Below are 19,817 nucleotides of genomic sequence, written 5' to 3' on the forward strand. Positions count from 1 at the left end.
TCGCACTAGTTCGAACTAAAGGGCTACACAGCCCTTAGTTCGAACTAGCTAGTTCGAACTAGGCGTTAGTCCTCGTAAAATGAGGTTTACCTAGTTCGAACTAAGCGCTCCGCTAGTTCGATTCAAATTCGAACTAGCGGAGCGCTAGTGTAGCACCTATTAAAGTTAGTTCGAACTAACTTTGTAGTGTAGACATACCCTCACAGCCTCCTGCAGCAAGGAGTTCCACAGGTTGACTATTTGATTTGTGAAGAAGAACTTTCTTTTATTAGTTTGAAGCCTGCTACCCATTCCTTTCATTTGGTGTCCTCTAGTCCTTCTATTATGGGAACTAATGAAGAACTTTTCTTTATGCACCCTCTCCACACCACTCATGCTTTTATAGACCTCTATCATATCCCCCCTCAGTCTCGTCTTTTCTAAGCTGTAAAGTCCCAGTCTCTTTAGCCTCCTTCATATGGGACCTGTTCCAAACCCCTGATCATTTTAGTTGCCCTCCCCTCTCCCACCCTCTCCCACCTCCTTTTCCCAGTCTCCCCGAGTTTTGTTCAATAAAGAGAGTTTCTATTTTTTAACACGTGTCCTTTATTTTGTACATCAGGAAGGGGGGCTAGGGAGGGGTAAGTGGAAGGAGGTGAGGGAGGAATGGGGCACGAGCACCCAATGGGGAGGACTGGGGTGGCTCTGTGGGCTCCTCGGGGTGGAAGCTCTCCTGCAGCCCCCCCGATTGACCCCCACCCTGGATGGCAGCCTGCAGCAAGTGCAGCCGAGTGCTGTGATGTGCCGAGTGTGGGCACTCAGGGCACTCCAAGCCAGGACTGCTTTGCTGTCCCTCAGGGAAGTAGACAAGCAAGCAGGGAACCCTGAGAACTGTCTGTCCGGGGTGGGGGTCGGGTCCTTTTAAGCACAGCCCTCGGCTAGCCTGAGGCAGCAGCTCCACACTCTAGGTCCTGGTTCCGGCCAGCCTTAACTTCGGTTCAGGGTCCACTCAGTGTGGACATGCTAGTTTGAATTAGCAAAACGCTAATTTGAATTAGTTTTTAGGACATGTTAGTTCGAATTAGTGCTGTAGCGCAGACATGCCCTGGGAGATCATTTCATTATTGGGAAGATATTCAGGTTTGGGCTGCAGCCTTGTCTCTGGGAACTGACCTTAACCTTAACCCATACCTAAGAGCCATGGAGCCCACGTTCCAGAATGCCACACAGCAGAGAAACAGCCCCATAGCCCAGGAGTCAGCTGACACGGGCTGGCTGTGGTTTCTGTTTATTGTGCAGACAGGGCCTTAGGCATTTTGGGAAACCCCCTCAATGCGCATCCTCAAGAGTAAAATTCCCCTATGCGAGTGCGTGGTTTTCAGGTGCACTCCCTGATGACCTAACTCTGTACCTTTGACATTATTTAAAACCTTTCGCAAATCTCAGCTTTGCCTACTCATTGGATTGTTGTTCTAATCTAGCTGTGCAGTAACACAGAGAGCGAAACCAGTCGGTGACGTACAAATAAAGAGAGAGATTCAACAGTACATCCCACTTCTCCAGCAGCGACGTTTCTTCTTCTACCGTTATGTTAGGTGCTGCACAAAGAACCAAAAGTCAGTTCCTTGCCCCACAGACCATACAATCTAAGTAATCACAGTGTCATTGGACAGATGGCACGTTCTCCTTTCCATTGTGTTGGAGCTGCCCAACGCTGTGACAGATCACCTTGGAATCAGGCCTTCAGACTGAAAATAAATGAAATTGTGTGTGTGTGTGTGTGTGTGTGTGTGTGTCTAGAGGCCCGGGTTGTGGGACCTTTCTTAAGGCTGAGATCCATTTTGCATTGAAAGCACAGATGTTATTCATGGCTGTCAATCCACAGAAGAAATGGCTAATTTCACTGGAATGAGATAAATAGAAACTGCAGGTGCAGAGGATGAGGATTCTCATGCTTAACATGCTGCTAACGGAGAACAGGCCTTGAAGTCCACAGGAGGAGCACCAGGCAAAGGGGTCCCTAGAGAAACTCCCTGTCGTAGCTAAGTGCCCAGGGAAATATGATTTTGTGATACAGGCTTTACAGGACATTTTGTTAATTCCCATCAGGTATAACCTATCGGGATAGTCCACCTGCTTGTCAATAAATATTTTCTTACTAGCTGATGCACCCAATGTCACTTGGGTCCTTAACTGCAGTATTTTTTTTTAATAAAAAGGAAATTTACTGGCTACATGCAAATGATTGAATAGGGCAGAGATTTGGGTGTGGGGGGCTCAGGGAATTGAGTGGGGGTACAGGCCTGGGGAAGACTCAGGACTGGGAGGGGTGCAGTCACAGATGACCCCTCGGGGGTGCCTCCCAGGGTGCTGACACGGCCACTGCCACTCGCCTTCCCGCTCTCTGGGGCTCCTCACCGCCCAGTCCTGCTGGGCCAGCTCCCTGCTCTCCCCCAGCCAAGGCCCCGAGCTGAGGTTCCTGCCCCCTCCAAGAAGCAGCACGGACACTGAACCTCTTCAGGTCCAAGGAGAGTTCAGTTCAGGGTCCAGCCTCCTGAGAGAGCCCTCCCTGGATGGGATCAAACCCCAAAGAATTAGGCGAGCCCCCTTTAGCAATGAAAGGGGGGATGTGCACACTGGTTACCCCCCCCCCCCCAGGAAACAACTGAGTCTGACAGAAAATAAAAATGGTTTTATTCAGTTGAAGCAGCAGGATCCAAGTAGTAATAAGTGAAAGCAGGCAGAGCAAAGTAGGTTACAAATGAAAAGAAACAAAACGGCTTGGGTAATTCTCCACGGACACGTCAGTGCAAACTTAAACTCACCCGAAAACCTCTTTTCCAGCTGCCCCTCCAAACCAGGGCTCTCTTCCCCCCTTGGGGTCTCAGGCCCCTTCCTTCAGGTGCAGCCCAGCCAAAAGACCCAGGCCTCTCCTTTCCTATTCCTTTTGCTAAGGAGTTGAGGCCCCTCCCTACCAACCACTGCTCAGATTGAAGGACAAAAGAAAAGACAGGACTATGGAGCACTTTAAAGACTAACAAGATGGTTTATTAGGTGATGAGCTTTCGTGCGCCAGACCCACTTCCTCAGAGCAATATGTGGAAGAAAATCAGCACAACCATCTATACCAAAGTGATACAATCAAAAAAAAAGTGAACGCATGTGAAATTGACAAATTAAATTTTAGAACAGTGTGGAGGTGAGGGGGGAAGGTAAGTTTCTGTGAGGTAGTGACATAGGGGCGATAACTGGGGAAGCTATATTTGTAATGGGTGCTATAATCAGAGTCTTTGTTTAAACCCATACATAATGTGTCAAATTTAAGCATGAATGACAATTCTGAAACTTCGTGTTAAAGTCAGGAGTTAAAGTCTCTTTGAAGCAATATGCATGTTCTAAGGTCATTAAGGGTACGTCTAGACTACAGGGTTTTGTCGACAGAAGTTTTGTCGACAGATACCGTTGACAAAGCTTCTGTCGACAAAGAGCGTCTAGACTACATTAAGTTCTGTCGACAAAGCAAGCTGCTTTGTCAACAAAACCCTGTAGTCTAGACACAATCCTAGATGCAATAACACCTTCTGTCGACAGAACTCTGTCGACAGAAGGCGTTATGCCTCGTAAAATGAGGTTTACCAGCGTCGACAAAACTGCTGAGTTCTGTCGACGTTATGTCGACAGAACTCAGCAGCAGTGTAGACGCAGGTTTAGTTTTGTCGACAAAAGTCCACTTTTGTCGACAAAACCCTGTAGTCTAGACACACCCATACTGTCGAGAAAGCGTCTAGACTACAGCCAGTTCTGTCGACAAAGCAAGCCGCTTTGTCAACATAACAGTGTGGACGCAAAGGACAGTGTAGATGCAATAATGCCTTCTATCGACAGAACTCTGTCAACAAAAGGCGTTATTCCTCGTAGAATGAGGTTTACATATGTCGACAAAACATTTTTGTAACAATGTCACATTGTTGACTCATAATTAGCTTGTGGTCCACTATGACCCATAGATCCCTTTCTGCAGGACTCCTTCCTATACAGTCACTTCTCATTCTGTATGTGTGAGACCGATTGTTCCTTGCTAAGTGGAGCACTTTGTTCTGAAATTTGATTTGTCCTTTTCATATTGTTCATTTTTTTGATTATATCCTTTGGTATATATGGTTGTGCCAATTATCTTCCACTATTTGATCTTAGGAAGTGGGTCTGGCCCACGAAAGCTCATCATCAAATAAACCATCTTGTTAGTCTTTAAAGTGCTACTTAGTCCTGTTTTTTGTTTCAACTACACCAGACTAACACGGCTACATTTCTATCACTGCATTTGTCCTTATTAAACTTCATCCTATTTACCTCAGACCATTTCTCCAGTTTGTCCAGATCAGTTTGAATTATGACCCTATCCTCCAAAGCACTTGCAATCCCTCCCAGCTTGGTATCATCTGCAAACTTAATAAGCATACTCTCTATGCCAGTATCTAAATTGTTGATGAAGATATTGAACAGAACCGGTTCCAAAACAGACCCCTGCAGAACCCCACTTGTTATGCCCTTTCAGCATGACTGTGAACCATTAATAACTACTCTCCGAGAACGGTTATCCAGACAGTTATTCACCCACCTTATAGTAGCCCCATCTAATGTGTATTTGCCTAGGTTATTGATAAGAAGGTAATGCGAGACCATGTTAAATGCCTTATTAAATTCTAGGTATACCATGATCACTGTTTTTCCCTTATTCAAAAGACTTAATATCCTATCCAATAAAGCTACCAGATTGGTTTGACATGATTTGTTCTTTACAAATCCACGCTGGCTGTTACCTATCACTTTAAGATATTGCAGGTGAATGCTGATAATTTCCTTAATTACTTACTCGATGATCTTCCGTGGCACAGAAGTTAAACTGACTGGTCTGTCGTTTCTTGGGTTGATCATATTTCCTTTTTTATAGATGGTGTCAGGGACTTTAACCCGGACGGCCTCCGTTCATTGTCTGACCGCAAAGAGACAGGCAACACCAGCAAGATCCAATCACAAGCTCTTTATTGAATAGTGCGCACTACAATAGAGAGCAGCCCGTCTCCCAAGTGAACCAGCCACGATTTCAGTAACAAGTAAGATTATATAGACAGTTCCGTCACGTCATAAAACATTTGCCCAAGCATCTCAGCCTCCCCTTAATTAGTTAGAAGCTTCTAGTGTTAATGAGTATACTTCATGGTCTTAAGCAATTCATAATACGTCAACAGCTTTCTTATCAGCCCAGAAGGCAAGTACCAAACAACAAGGAGACAGGGAGTTAAAACAACAGAGGGCAGAGAAAGTTCGTTAAGATCAGGGTGAGAACAGAAACAGGGAGTTACCTTCTCAGTTCTCAAACTAGCTGTTCCCATCACAGGCGCAGCCTTTCACTTACTTTATTTTGCAACTTAAGCAAGTACGTAGGGATTGCCCCTTGCTTGAGCCATATTTCTAGTTCTGCTCAGGGACTACCCAGAAACCTTTGTTAACCTCTTTCCTTGATCTGTCTTAACATAACTGCACTGGGCCCAATTCTCTAGGGCCTAACAGATGGGCACTAGATTTGCCCTCTTCCATTTCTATGACTTGTTAAAGATGATAGCTAAAGGCTCAGATACCTCCACTATCAGCTCCTTGAGTATCCTGGGAGGCATTTCATCAGACTCTGGTGACTAACTTTTCTAAGTCATTTTTAACTTGTTCTTTTATTTTAACTTCTCATCCTACCCCATTTCCACTGACATTGCCTATGTTAGGCACCCGTCACCATCCATCTTCTTGATGAAAACCGAAATGAAGTAGTCATTAAGCATCTCTGCTATTTCATTGTCACAGTTCTAAGCACAGAGGTATTGGTTTGTAAATATCAGAGGTGAAATTAAGGAATGCCGTACCAGCAAAAAAGAAACCTGCAAGCTTTTGTTCACCACACCAGCATAGTGGAAATATACCGTACCACCGCCAGCCCCTCTAAAGAGCTGCCAACTTCTACAAGAACAGGGCTAGAGAGGGAGTTGGTAAGGAAGCCAGGTTCTTGCATTCCCAGTTTTGAAAGGAGAAGAACTCCCATTCCCCTACCGTCTGATAATATCAGGCTCCAGGATGGTGGCTGGGAAGGGCTATTGGGGAGGTCGTGTGGGCCCTTAACTGGTGTTTCCCATACCAGGACAAATATTACTTTCATCCCTGGAATATATACTCTAGAACTGATGTCAAAGTCAAGACGTGTATTAATGATGAAAGAGAGAAAGAGAAGAACTCCAACTAAGATCCCATCAAAAACCGGAAAATCATCTTAAAAGCAAACCTCAGATGCCATTCTCTCTTTATGAAAAAAAAACTATTTCAGACAATGCACCCTTATTTCCATCTAACACATGCGATAGACAGATTTCCATAGAGATCAGAAATGTGGTCTGCATTCATTTCCCTTGAAATGAGACATTCCATTTTTTTTCTGTTTCTTTGTCCTTAGAGTCAACATTTCTCCGCCAGTTCCTTCTGAATCGGCTGTGTTCCATGATGTTCCCTGAGGCTATTTTTTTTCTTCTAAGCAATAACTTGAAATTCCCATCAACAGAAATACCAAGGGAGCTTACATAATCTCAGATGAAGGAGAAATTACTGATCAGGAGATATATTAATTTGTGCGAAAGGGAATAACAACAAAACATACTAAGAAGCTCTATAGAACCCGGAATCCTGGTAGGATCCCAAAACAGAGTTTAATATTTGTATTTGTGCATGAATTTTGAATCTGAAGCTGTAAATTATTTAGTATGTGTCTGCATTTCAAATGTAGTCCCCCTCCCCCCGGGTAATGCCAACTGGGGAAGGTGTTTTCATCTAGACAAATACTTGGGAAGGAACTTTTCAGGGTAATGAGCCATTAGGGAAAACAATAGGTCTGAGGAGAGGCTAATCTCTCCCTCCGCCCCACTCTGTGAGCTTTTCGGAGAATGCTCCACAGAGAACATAAATAATAGTAGGGCAGTTTACCAGGTCATTTGACTCCTGGGATGTCGGTGTTTTTCCAAGAACCAAGATTTGAAACAAAGGATTCCCACCCGATACCAACACTATATAAACAGGGAGTGATCTCATTCTTTGTGCTTCACTTCTCACCCTAGCGATCTCCTAGACAGAATAGATCTCCTAGAAGGATCAAAGAATGAACTGGGGGAAGTACAGGACACAGGCTCACGTGCTTTCTAACCTGCACATGGAAACCTTCGAAGCCCAAGAGGCAAAGCTAATGACACTCATGCCTTGAGAATCTACCAGACGGCTGCTGTCATCAGTCAGGGTAAGATACTGAACTTTCATAGTCAGTCTAGCCAGTGTGATAAGCTCACTTTGTGTTTTTGTTTAATTCCTGGTAATCTGCTCTGGTCTCCTCCCCATCCCTTATAATCACTTAAAATCATTTTTGCGTAGATCGTAACTTGTTTGTAGTTCAACCTCAGCCAATGTGAAGTGAAGTATCTGGGGAACAGGCTCACATTCATTAGCTCAGGTGTGCATGTTCCTCCCCACATTGAGGGAAAGTCGACCGGAGGAGCAAATCAATATTCATCAGGGGTTTGACCAGGGTAGGGTTGTAAAGCTCTGGTGTTGTGAGCTGGGATGCAGGGGGTGATCTTGACTATAGCTCCTCCATTGTAGGTTCATGAGGAGGCTGGTCAGAGAGACTGAATGTAGCTGCAGCCAGGCACGTCCCTGCCAGTGTGAATGGCGAAGGAAGTGCAGGATTGGTAGTTCAGAGGGTGCAGTGAAAACCCAGGTGCAGGCAGCATCCCAGGTGAGAGAAGAACATGCCTAAGAAAGAGCAGTGGAAGTCACTAAATTTAGAATGGCTCAGGGCAAAGGTCCATATGGTGAAGCAGGCCCAGCCTTAGAGTAAGGCGATTAAGGTGGTTGCCTTGGGTCCTGCGTCTTCAGGGCCCCATGGTGGTCGCCCACCTCAACCCAGCCGGTTGCTCGCTTGCTGCCCTGGCTGCCCAGCCATGCGATACGGCCAACCACAACATGACACCTTGGTCCCCACAAACTCTTTGGCCTGGCCTGTTGTGAAGTATCTTGTCTTCTGACAGTGGCCAGTGCCAGCTTCTTCAGGGGGAATGAATCGAGTGGGTGATCAAGTGACACATCCCGTCACCCATTCCCAGCTACCAGCAAACAGAGGCTAGGGAACCATCCCTGCCCATCCTGGCTAATAGCCCTGGATAGACCAAGCCTCCATGAGTGTATTGAGTTTATTGTCTCCTTGTGTATGTCTTATTTTGCACTGTGTGAGTGTGTCTAGACTACAGAGTTTTGTCGACAAATGTGACTTTTGTCGACAAAACTATACCTGCGTCCACACTGCCTTTGAGTTATGTCAACATAACGTCGACAGAACTCAGCAGTTTCGTCGACATATGTAAACCTCATTCTACGAGGAATAACGCCTTTTATCGACAGAGTTCTGTTGATAGAAGGCATTATTTTATTTACACTGTCCTTTGCGTCCACACTGTTATGTCGACAAAGCGGCTTGCTTTGTCGACAGAACTGGATGTAGTCTAGTCGCTCTTTGTCGACAGAAGCTTTGTCGACAGTATCTGTCGACAAAGCTTCTGTCGACAAAACCCTGTAGTCTAGACCTACCCTGTGAGTTTTGTTGTTTGCAAACATTTAAAGACAAAGTACCTTTTCTCTTCTCTGGGTGTGTGCGTGTTTCGGGACTTCTGTTTTTCTGCTGTGTGTTTCTCTCTCACAAATATCAACCTACGGTTTCAACTCCTGGGCTGTGTCTAGACTGGCCAGTTTTTCTGCAAAATCAGCTGCTTTTGTGGAAAAACTTGCCAGCTGTCTACACTGGCTGTTTGAATTTTCGCAAGAACACTGACGATCTCATGTAAGATTGTCAGTGTTCTTGTGGAAATACTATGCTGCTCCCGTTCGGGCAAAAGCCCTCTTGCACAAATCATTTGCGGAAGAGGGCCAGTGTAGACAGCACAGGACTGTTTTGCGCAAAAAAGCCCCGATGGCTAAAATGGCGATCGGGGCTTTTTTGCACAAAAGCGCGTCTAGATTGGCATGGACGCTTTTCTGCAAAAAGTGAAAAGCGTCCGTGCCAATCTAGATGCTCTTTTCAGCAAATACTTTTAATGGAAAACCTTTCCGTTAAAAGCATTTGCAGAATATCATACCAGTCTAGGCGTAGCCCTGGTGTGTGCATAGCTTATGTGAGTGCATCACAAGTCACTAGGTCAATAGGAGGGAAGTCAAGTTACAGCAAGAAGTGTGCAGGGGAAAAGCAAAGAAGAAATATGAGGATAATTGTCTCTGATACCTTTGCTTTTACCGCAAGGTCTGCTATTCTCTCTAAGCACATATGTATGTATTGGAGCTGATGCAGTTTCCCCTGGTGTAACTAAGATCAGGAAACAGTCTGTGGTGCGTGTGTAGTGTTGTGTGTTTGTGTGTGTCTTTGTCAGCAGCGTGTATTAAATGGTGCATTTTTCTTCTTTTCCTTAAACAGAGCACAGCTGGACAGACTGTCATACTAGCCTTCTCCTCTTTCGTGTTTCGGGTAGTGTCTTAGGAGGTATGTCTACACTGCTACAGCCCTGCATATCCACAGACATGTTTGTGTAGGGGATACCTGTGAAGGGCTCTGCCCAGCCCCTGAATGAAGTGGCGGGGTGGGGGGATGTGCCAGGGCCCTCACTGCCAGCTGGGGAGAACATAAGAACATTAGGGCTACCAGACTGGGTCAGACCAAAGGTCCATCCAGTCCAGTGTCCTGTCTGTCAACAGTGGCCAATACCACAGGCCCCAGAGTGAGGGATCACAACAGGGAATCATCACACAATACTTCTCCCCTCATCCGCTTCCAGACGGAGGTGAGGGACAGCATACCTGGGTAACAGCCATTGATGGACCTAACCTCTGTGAATCTATCTAGCTCTTTTTTGAACTCTGTTAAAATCCTGGTCTTCACCACATCCTCTGGCAAGGAGTTCCACAGGTTGACTGTGCACTTAGTGAAGAAAAACTTCCCTTTGTTTGTTTAACCTTCTGCCTCTTCATTTCCTTGGGTGACCCTAGTTCTTATATTGTGGGAGCAATTGAAGAACTTTTCCTTATTCACTTTTTCCACTTCTTTAAAGTTCAAGAGAGCGTAGGGAGTCACATGGGCCATTGCTGGTATTCAAGAGGTGTCCATGTACTGGGTTCATATATATTGGAAACTCTTCCTCTTAGTGAGATGAGTCTTCCTCTGTTTATTGCCAATTTCTCTTTTCCAGTGGGGAGATGACCTGGTACAAGGCTACCTTCTCCAGGTTTCCCCTACTGTAACGCAGCAGAATCTGACTGGCAGAATCTGACTTTCTGTTTCTAGACACATATTATGCAGAACGCAGAAGGAGGAAATCAAACAGTCTTCAAGGAATTCATCCTCTTAGGATTTGGGGATGTCGGGGAACTGCAGCCCCTCCTCTTCCTCGTGTTTCTACTGATTTACACCATGACTGTGGCCTGGAACATCATCATCATTGGGCTAGTGGTGGCCGATGGACACCTTCACACCCCCATGTACTACCTCCTGGGGAACTTTTCATTCATGGAGATCTGCTACACCACCACTCTCCTGCCCAGGCTGCTGGCCAGTCTCGTGACGGGCGACAAAACCATCTCTGTTCACAACTGCATTCTGCAATTATGTTTCTTTGTTATCTTCTCGTCTGTGGAATCTCTGCTGCTAACCGCAATGTCTTTGGATCGGTACCTAGCGATCTGCCATCCCCTCCGTTACTCGGCTCTGATGAATGGCAGGATCTGTTGCCTGCTGGTGGTGGGGTTCTGGACAACGAGCATTGTGGGTTGCAGTTTAGGAACTCTTTCCTGGAGGGGGTTAACGTTCTGTGGTTCCAATGAAATTGACCATTTCTTTTGTGATAATGCATCCCGGATAAAACTAACCTGTGGTGACACCCGGGTACGGCCACTGTTCGCGTTCATTATTGCAGTGATAGGGTCGGTTGTGCCCTTTCTACTTAACCTGACGTCCTACGTTTGTATCATCGCTGTCATCCTGAAAATCCCTTCCGCAACAGGGAGGAAAAAGACCTTTTCCACCTGCTCCTCCCACCTCACTGTGTTGACAATTTACTATGGGACCACGATGATTGTCTATGTGGTTCCAGCAGCCAACACTCTCAAGGTTCCAGACAAAATAATCTCGGTGTTCTACTCCGTCCTGACTCCCATGTTTAACCCTGTCATCTACAGCCTGAGAAACAAGGAGGTCAAAAAGTCCATGCAGAAAGCAGTTCTTCAGGTGCTTGCTTTGAGAAACAGGCTTTGATTCCTTGAGAACATGGGTCCACACTCCATCCATCCATCCATCCATCCATCCATCCTTCTTTCTTTCTTTCTTTCTTTCTTTCTTTCTTTCTTTCTTTCTTTCTTTCTTTCCACAAAACTTTTTAATGTATGGCAACATCAAGACTACAAGCCTCTTTCGAAAAAGAGCATCTAGACTAAAAGCAGATTCTTTGAAAAATTGAGCCACTTTTTTGAAAGAGAGTCTTGACGCTCTCTTTCAAAAAAGCACGGTTTGCATTCAATAGCACCTTTTTCGAAAGAGTACTTTAAAAGAAAAGGTGCCAGTCCTCATAAAATTAGGTTTTTTCGATTGCTACTTTTTTCAAAAAATTGCCACATTTTTAAATAAAAACCCTGTAGTTGAGACATATCCTATGAGACATTCTTTGAGAAAAGTCGTCTTTTTCCCAGATACATATTGCAGTAAATCATTTCTCTTCATTTAGTCATGAATAAACATGAGTGACCAAATTCTACATGTAGAATAGTAATAGAAATGTAGCCTTGTTAATCTGGTGTAGCGGAAGCAAAATGCAGGACTATGTCCTTTTCATATGTGTTCATTTTTTTAAATTGTATCCTTTGGTATATATGGTTGTGACTATTTTCTTCCACTATTTGATCTGAGAAAGTGGGTCTGGCCCACGAAAGCTCATCACCTAATAAACCATCTTGTTAGTCTTTAAAGTGCTACATAGTCCTGCATTTTGCTACAAATTCTACAGAGAGTTTCACATCTCTTGTGTGGTTCTAGGTCTTTTCCCCTTCCACTGAATCAATGACATTCATTTTCCACTGATGAGGATATTCTGTTTTCAGTTTTGACCCTGAAAATTTGGGTGCCAATTCTGCCACCACAGTGAGTTCCTGGCCTGCAGTTGGATGCAATTTTGTGCGGATCTGTATTTGGGGAAACCAAAAATGGAAGTCGGTGAAGGATCTGGAGCCACACGTGTCATGATTATGAGGGTTAGCCAGCAGCCTGCGGATTAAGGAGTTAACTACACCTAGCCAGGTGGAGTGACCAGTAGGAATGTAGGTGGGACTTTCAAACTGGGAGAAAGGAATTTGGGATTTTTCTTTTCTCCTTTTGTCTCTCTGAGAGGGTGAGTTCTCTGCAGCTACAGAGAGGGACAAGCATGTCTCTCTCTCTCTCCAAGACACCATTCATCATTTTCTGTAAGTAGGGTAAAGTTTAGGTAGTTTCGTTAGGCTTTATTGTTTTAAGGGTTGGGTATGGGATCTGAGATCTGGCACTGCTTAAAGATGTTTTGGCTTTTCTTTAAAAGTGGCGAGGAGTCCTGTGGCACCTTATAGACTAACTGAAGTGTAGGAGCATAAGCTTTCGTGGGCAAAGACCCACTTCCTCAGATGCATGAAGTGGGTCTTTGCCCACGAAAGCTTATGCTCCTACACTTCAGTTAGTCTATAAGGTGCCACAGGACTCCTCGCCGCTTTTGCAGATTCAGACTAACACGGCGACCCCTCTGATACTTGGCATTTCTTTATAACTAAGTTCTAGGCCCATGGAGTTTCTCCATGAGTATATTTTGTTCCCTTCCTATCTAGTCATTATACTTGCAACAGGAATATTGTTGTAATAATAAAAGTTCTTCCTTTTCTTTTTATTAACCTGGCAGTGGTTAATGGTGTGCCCTGATTTTTATTTTAGGGATGAGATTTCCCAAATGATCTTTCCCCTGATTTCTTGATCAACATTTGGGTGGTGGCAGCGGAAGTTTTATTCCCAAGCTCTCGGTTTTTAAGATTTTGGGGGAAGTTTTATACCAAAGCCTGGTAGATAAGGCTTTGGGGTACACTTGCTGGCCCCCACTTCTGCATTTATCATGCCAGAGTGGGGAAGGAGCCATGACAACAAGCGACCTTCCATGTGAAATTTCCTACCGGTTCATACCCCGTTGCAGAGTAAAGGCAACACTAAGACACCCTTATCTACACTGATACACCCTTTCCTGGGTGGCCCACTATATTCCACATTGTAACGGCCTAAAAAGCCAAGTGCTGGGTACTTGAGAACTTACTACCACTCTACCGGCTTCATATAGCAGGGACACTCTAACTGACAATTTTTTCCTTCTTTTTCCTTCACTTCCCCTACTCCACCCCATCAACTGTCTTTCTCTGCTATTTATTTGGAGTTGGACCCCTTAAGTCAGTGGTCCCCAAACTTTTGGGGCTGCCGGGCACCTGGGGGTAAGGCTACGTATGCGCCACATGCCAGGGTGGGGCTGCTCATTCCCCGCACGTCCGGGGGCACGGCAGCACATGTGCCATGCACCTGGGGTAGGGGCCAAGTAGAATAGAGGGAGTTTATTGCTACTCCAGGATACAGCACAGCATAGCTGTAATCTGGTTACAGGGCAGGTCTAGGATGCCTCAGCCCACCTTGAGATGTGGGAGACTGGGCCCCTAAATCCCAGCCCGTTGCTTAGGCTGCCTCCTCCATGATACCAGACAGAAACTAAAAAGTCCCTTCCAGCCCTGCCCCTCAGACAGGGGCTGGCCTCCCTTCTTCCTTTGTCTCTCTCCCTGGGAGACAACTGGTCAGACAGGTTGGGAACCCCTTGCATAATGACTCATCCCCTGTCCTGCTGGGCCATGCTACAAACAGCCACCAGTGGAGGTCACCCACAGCCCAGCACCCAGCATAGCAACCAGCAAGGTACCAACACTACATCACAATCTACCTTGACTTTAGCAAAGCTTTTGATACGGTCTCCCACAATATTCTAGCCAGCAAGTTAAGGAAGTATGGATTGGATAAATGGACTGTGAGGTGGATAGAAAGCTGGCTAGATTGTCGGGCCCAACGGGTAGTGATCAATGGCTCGATGTCTGGTTTGTGATCGGTTTGAAGCAGAGTGCCCCAAGAATAGATTATAGGGCCAGTTTGGTTCAACATCTTTATGTACCCTTTTAAAAAATATATAAGTACCCCCTTTTAAAATATATATATATATAAATACTCCCAGTACCTACAATTTTCAGAAACACAACATTTTTTGTACCATTGCAACACATTTGTTTGAACAACTTAATCATAGCAGGGCAGGCAATGACATTTGGGGGTGTAAAAATTACAAAAATAATAAAGTGCTGTAAAACTTAAAACAAAAAGTCAATTTTCTCCAAATTTCAGGTGTATTGATGTACCCCCCAGACTTCTCTCAAGTGTGCCTTAGGGTACTCATACCACTGGTTGAGAAACACTGAGTAAGACAGCCTGCTTGTATGGGCAACTGGGTGTGTCCCTTTCTGTGGGAATGCTGGTGAAAATATAGAACCAGGGCTGGGTCAGAAGATTGTACAGCAGCCTGGTGTGACAGAGAGCTGGGAGTGAGAGGTTTGGTGGGCACGGTGCGACTTAATTTTATGTAGAACCCCAGGGGGGAACCCACCACAGATGGGTTATGGCAAAACATGACGAAAAAGAAGCAGTGAACGTCTCTCAGATTTAGAACACAATGGCCACTCTGGGTCAGACCAAATGTCCATCTAGCATTTGACTTTCAAAGGCAGTTGGGTGCCTACTTCCTTAGACGCCTTTAATATCACATCCAGTGTCAACAACTTGATTTACGGATCGCTCAGAGGTCTTTATGGCCAGTGTTTGGAGTTCCAGGTCCACAGATCAGATGAACCTGTAGGCTTTCGCCAAGAAATTCTTTCACTTGGAGCTTTTCATTTTCTTCTTCCGACAAAATGAAGTTGATATTGGTTCCCTTTCTCTATTCTTCTAGCACATTTATTCATCTAATACTCCATTTAGATCAAAAGTTCCTTCTGTACTAATTTCCACTGAAAACTGCCATTTCGTTTCTTCTATTGTTTTGTCACTGGATCAACAGTTCTCCTATCTAGGCAAGAGTCCCTTTAGAAATGGTTGTTTTCCATGAGGGTCTTAATAACACAGTCCTTGTGCCACTGTTATTCCTTTGTACACATAAATATTCACTTTCCTCTATGCAATTATTTCAAATTCCCATCAGGAAACCTATCAAGGGACATGGCATCATCACATAAGAAGAAATGGCCAACTGGGATAGAAGTTTATTTCTGTAAAAGGGAAGAACAACAAAATATCCCAGGAAGTGCAGTTGTAGGAACCCAAAACTCTACTTCCTGACATAAGAGAAAAGTATCAATATTAGAAAAGAATGGAAATTGTAGTACCAAGACTATTGTTTTGTCTATGAATATGGTAAAGGGAAGGCTAGCGTTTGGTGCATAGATCAATAGATCAACGCTGTGTCATGGAAAACAGCACAAATAAATGAAATAATCTGATTCAGAAAAGAAAAAGGCACCCTCCAGGTCTGAATGAATATCATTGATGTGAGAAAGTAAAGACAATGTAGGTGGATTACCACAAAACATGCCTAAGAAAGGGCCGTGGATCGTTCTTTTATTAAGAATGTAAGAATGGCCATACTGGGGCACACCAAAGATCCTGTCTGCTGACAGTGGCCAATGACAGGCACCCCAAAAGAAGTGAACGGAGCAGAGAATCATAGAATTGTAGGGCAGGAAGACACCTCAGGAGCCATCAAGTCCAGCTCCCCTGCCCAAAGCAGGACCGATCCCAACTCAATCAAAACAGCCAGGGCCTTGTCAAGCAGAGACTGAAAAACCTCTAAGGATGGAGATTCCACCCCCTCCCTAGGGAACCCATCCCAGTGCTTCCCCACCTTCCTAGGGAAATAGTTTGTCTTAATATCCAACCTAGACCACTCCCACCGCACCTTGAGACCATTGCTCCTTGTTCTGCCATCCGTCATAAGAACATAAGAACGGCCGTACTGGGTCAGATCAAAGGTCCTTTTAGCCCAGTATCCTGTCTACCGACAGTGGCCAGCACCAGGTGCCCCAGAGAGGGTGGACCGAAGACAATGATCAAGCGATTTGTCTCCTGCCATCCCTCTCCAGCCTCTGACCAACAGAGGCCAAGGACACCATTTTATCCCCTGGCTAATAGCGTTTTATGGACCTAAACTCCATGAAATTATCTATCTTCTCTTTAAACTCTATTATAGTCCTAGCCTTCACAGCCTCCTCTGGCAAGGAGTTCCACAGGTTGACTACACGCTGTGTGAAGAACTTTCTTCTATTCATTTTAAACCTGCTACCCATTCATTTCATTTGGTGTCCTCTAGTTCTTCTATTTAGGGAACTAATAAATAACTTTTCTTTATCGGCCCTCTCCACACCACTCATGATTTTATAGACCTCTATCATATCCCCCCTCAGTCTCCTCTTTTCTAAACTGAAAAGTCTCAGTCACTTTAACCTTTCGTAATATGGGACCCGTTCCAAACCCCTCATCATTTTAGTTGCCCATCACTTTGCAGACTAAAGGAGCCCAAATCCCTCAGCCTCTCCTCGTACGTCATGCGCTCCAGTCCTCTAATCAATTTGGTTGCCCTCCTCTGGATCCTCTCCAATGCATCAATATCCTTTCCGTAGTGTGTGTGTGTGGGGGGGGGGGGGGGCACAAAACTGGACAGAATACTCCAGATGTGGCCTCACCAGAGACGAATAAAGGGGAATAATCAGCTCCTTAGATTTGCTGGCAATACTCCTCCTAATACAACCTAATATACCATTAGCCTTCTTGGCTCCAAGGGCACCCTGTTGATTCATATTCATCTTCTCATCCACTGGAATCCCCAGCTCCTTCTCTTCTGAACTGCTGCTTAGCCAGTGGGTCCCCAGCCTGTACCAATGCTTGGGATTCTTCCGTCCCAAGGGCAGGGCTCTGCACTTTTCCATGTTGAATCTCATCAGATTTCTTGTGGCCCAATCTCCTAATGCATCTAGGTCATTCTGGACCCTATCCCTACCCTCCAACGTATAAAGTGATCCACTATTTTTCAACCGTTCCCAGCTTCTGACAAGCAGACGCAAAGGACACCATCTATGCCTGTCCTGGCTAATAGCATTGATGGACTTAACCTCCATAAATTTATCTTCTTGGCTCCTTGTGCATTTGTTTCAAGTTTGATCACAAATGCTCATAAAAATGTGAATGAAAACAATGTCTCTTCTCTGAGTGTGGTTTTTTTTTATTTCCATTTTTATCTAATACATTTATGTTGCACGCAGTGTAGACTTAGGCTACGTCTATACTGGCAGCTTCTTGTGCAAGATCTCTTTTGTGGAAGAGTTCTTGTGCAAAAACTCTTCCACAAGAGAGCGTCTACACTGCCATGTGCTTTTGTGCAAGAGATGTGCTTTTGCGGAAGAGCATCCTGGGCAGTGTAGATGCTCTTGCGCAAGAAAGATGGCCATTTTAACCATAGGGGCGTCTTGCGCAAGAAATTCATGTTGCCTGTCTACACTGGCCTCTTTTCAAAGAGTTCTTCCACAAGAGGGCTTCTTCCTCATGGGGAGAGGAATAACTCTTCCAGAAGAAGCCCTGTTTTACTATGCTGTACTGTAAATTTACTTCTGGAAGAACGCTCATGCAGCGTAGACAGCCGGCAAGATTTTGCGGAAGAATGACTGTACTTGCGCAAGAAGCTGCCAGTGTAGACGTAGCCTATATAGTGTATATGGGCACATTGTACATCAGAGGATGAAGACATTAGAAGTTAAGATATATCACAGCATCTGCAGGGGAAAGTAAATAAAAGATTTCAGATTTACTGGCACTGATACGTTTAGCCTACGTCTACACTGGCATGATTTTCCGAAAATGCTTTTAACGGAATAGTTTTCCGTTAAAAGCACATCTAGATTGGCAGGATGTTTTTCCGCAAAAGCACTTTTTGCGGAAAAGCGTCCATGGCCAATCTAGATACGGTAATCCGCAAAAAAGCCCCGATCGGCATTTTCACGATCGGGGCTTTTTTGAGGAAAACACTACTGTGCTGTCTACACTGGCCCTTTTGCACAAAAGTCTTTCGGAAAAAGACTTTTGCCGGAACGGGAGCAGCATAGTATTTCCGGAAAAGCAATGATGATTTTACATGAGATCATCAGTGCTTTTCTGGAAATTCAAGCGGCCAATGTAGACAGCTGGCAAGCTTTTCCGCAAAAGCAGATGATTTTGCGGAAAAACATGCCAGTCTAGACACAGCCTTAGTGTATCAGTGAGGATCTGCTACTGTTTTTGAACAGATCTGTATTTTATGGCTCATAACATTTGGGGAAATGAACAACCTCTCTCTCTCTGTGAACAATCCCATCTTAGATCCTAGGAACACACACAGGTGACTATGACAATCCACAGACTTTGCTGTCGGGTTCTCTCTGCTCATTTTATCCTGCTAGCTTGATCAAAACTCACAAATGTGCATCGATCCACGCTGGGAATTACATTTTTAAGCTACAACATGGTTGGGAAAATACCAGTGTGTGAGCTGGATCCAGTGTGCCTGGTTCAGCCTTTGATGGGCTATCACACTAACCTATTTACCTGTACATCCACAGTTATGGGGGAATCACAGCTCTCACTGGACACGGGTCACTGTTCCCAGCCAGTGAGAGCTGTGATCCCCTGTACCTGAGGTGGCACAGGTAAATACAGAGGCAACATCTCACCAGGGGTTAACCCTGGCGAACCACCGCCATTGTAATCCTCCTCCCCCCCTGGGTAATGCCAACTGGGGAAGGTGTTTTCATCTAGACAAATACTTGGGAAGGAACTTTTCAGGGTAATGAGCCATTAGGGAAAACAATAGGTCTGAGGAGAAGCTAATCTCTCCCTCCGCCCCCCTCTGTGAGCTTTTCTGAGAATGCTTCCCAGAGAACCTAAATAATAGTTGGGCAATTTACCAGGTCATTTGACTCCTGGGATGTTGGTGTTTTTCCACAAGGTGGTCTGGGAACCAAGGTTTGAAACAAAGGATTCCCACCCGATACCAACACTATATAAACAGGGAGTGATCTCATTCTTTGTGCTTCACTTCTCACCCTAGCGATCTCCTAGAAAGGCCAAAGGACCAAAGAATGAACTGGGGGAAGTACAGGACCCAGGCTCACGTGCTTTCTAACCCACACATGGAAACCTTCGAAGGCCAAGAGGCAAAGCTAATGACACTCATGCCGTGAGAATCTAGCAGACGGCTGCTGTCACAGTCAGGGTAAGATACTGCACTTTCATAGTCAGTCTAGCCAGTGTGTTAAGCTCACCTTGTGTTTTTGTTTAATTCCTGGTAATCTGCTCTGGTCTCTTCCCCATCCCTTATAATCACTTAAAATCATTCTTGCGTAGATCGTAACTTGTTTGTAGTTCAACCTCAGTCAATGTGAAGTATCTGGGGAACAGTCTCAGATTCATTAGCTCAGGTGTGCATGTTCCTCCCCACATTGAGGGAAAGTCGACCGGAGGAGCAAATCAATATTCATCAGGGGTTTGACCAGGGCAGGGCCAGTGCCAGCTTCTTCAGGGGGAATGAATCGAGTGGGTGATCAAGTGA

At 45.1% G+C, this 19,817-nt stretch overlaps 1 protein-coding gene across 1 annotated transcript; it reads left to right on the plus strand.

The window, feature by feature from the left end:
• The first annotated feature begins 10,399 nt into the window (after window positions 1-10,399).
• On the plus strand, window positions 10,400-11,356 carry LOC142821296 (olfactory receptor 5V1-like). The gene has a single exon (XM_075912147.1). It carries the CDS (start codon window positions 10,400-10,402, stop codon window positions 11,354-11,356), a length of 957 nt encoding a protein of 318 aa, XP_075768262.1.
• Window positions 11,357-19,817: the final 8,461 nt, after the last annotated feature.

This window comes from Pelodiscus sinensis, chromosome 30 (assembly GCF_049634645.1).
Source record: "Pelodiscus sinensis isolate JC-2024 chromosome 30, ASM4963464v1, whole genome shotgun sequence".
Lineage (NCBI taxonomy): Eukaryota > Metazoa > Chordata > Testudines > Trionychidae > Pelodiscus > Pelodiscus sinensis.

Bases quoted from the DNA above. Each gene is read 5' to 3' on its own strand.
- LOC142821296 (XM_075912147.1), top strand. From the start codon at position 10,400: ATGCAGAACGCAGAAGGAGGAAATCAAACAGTCTTCAAGGAATTCATC.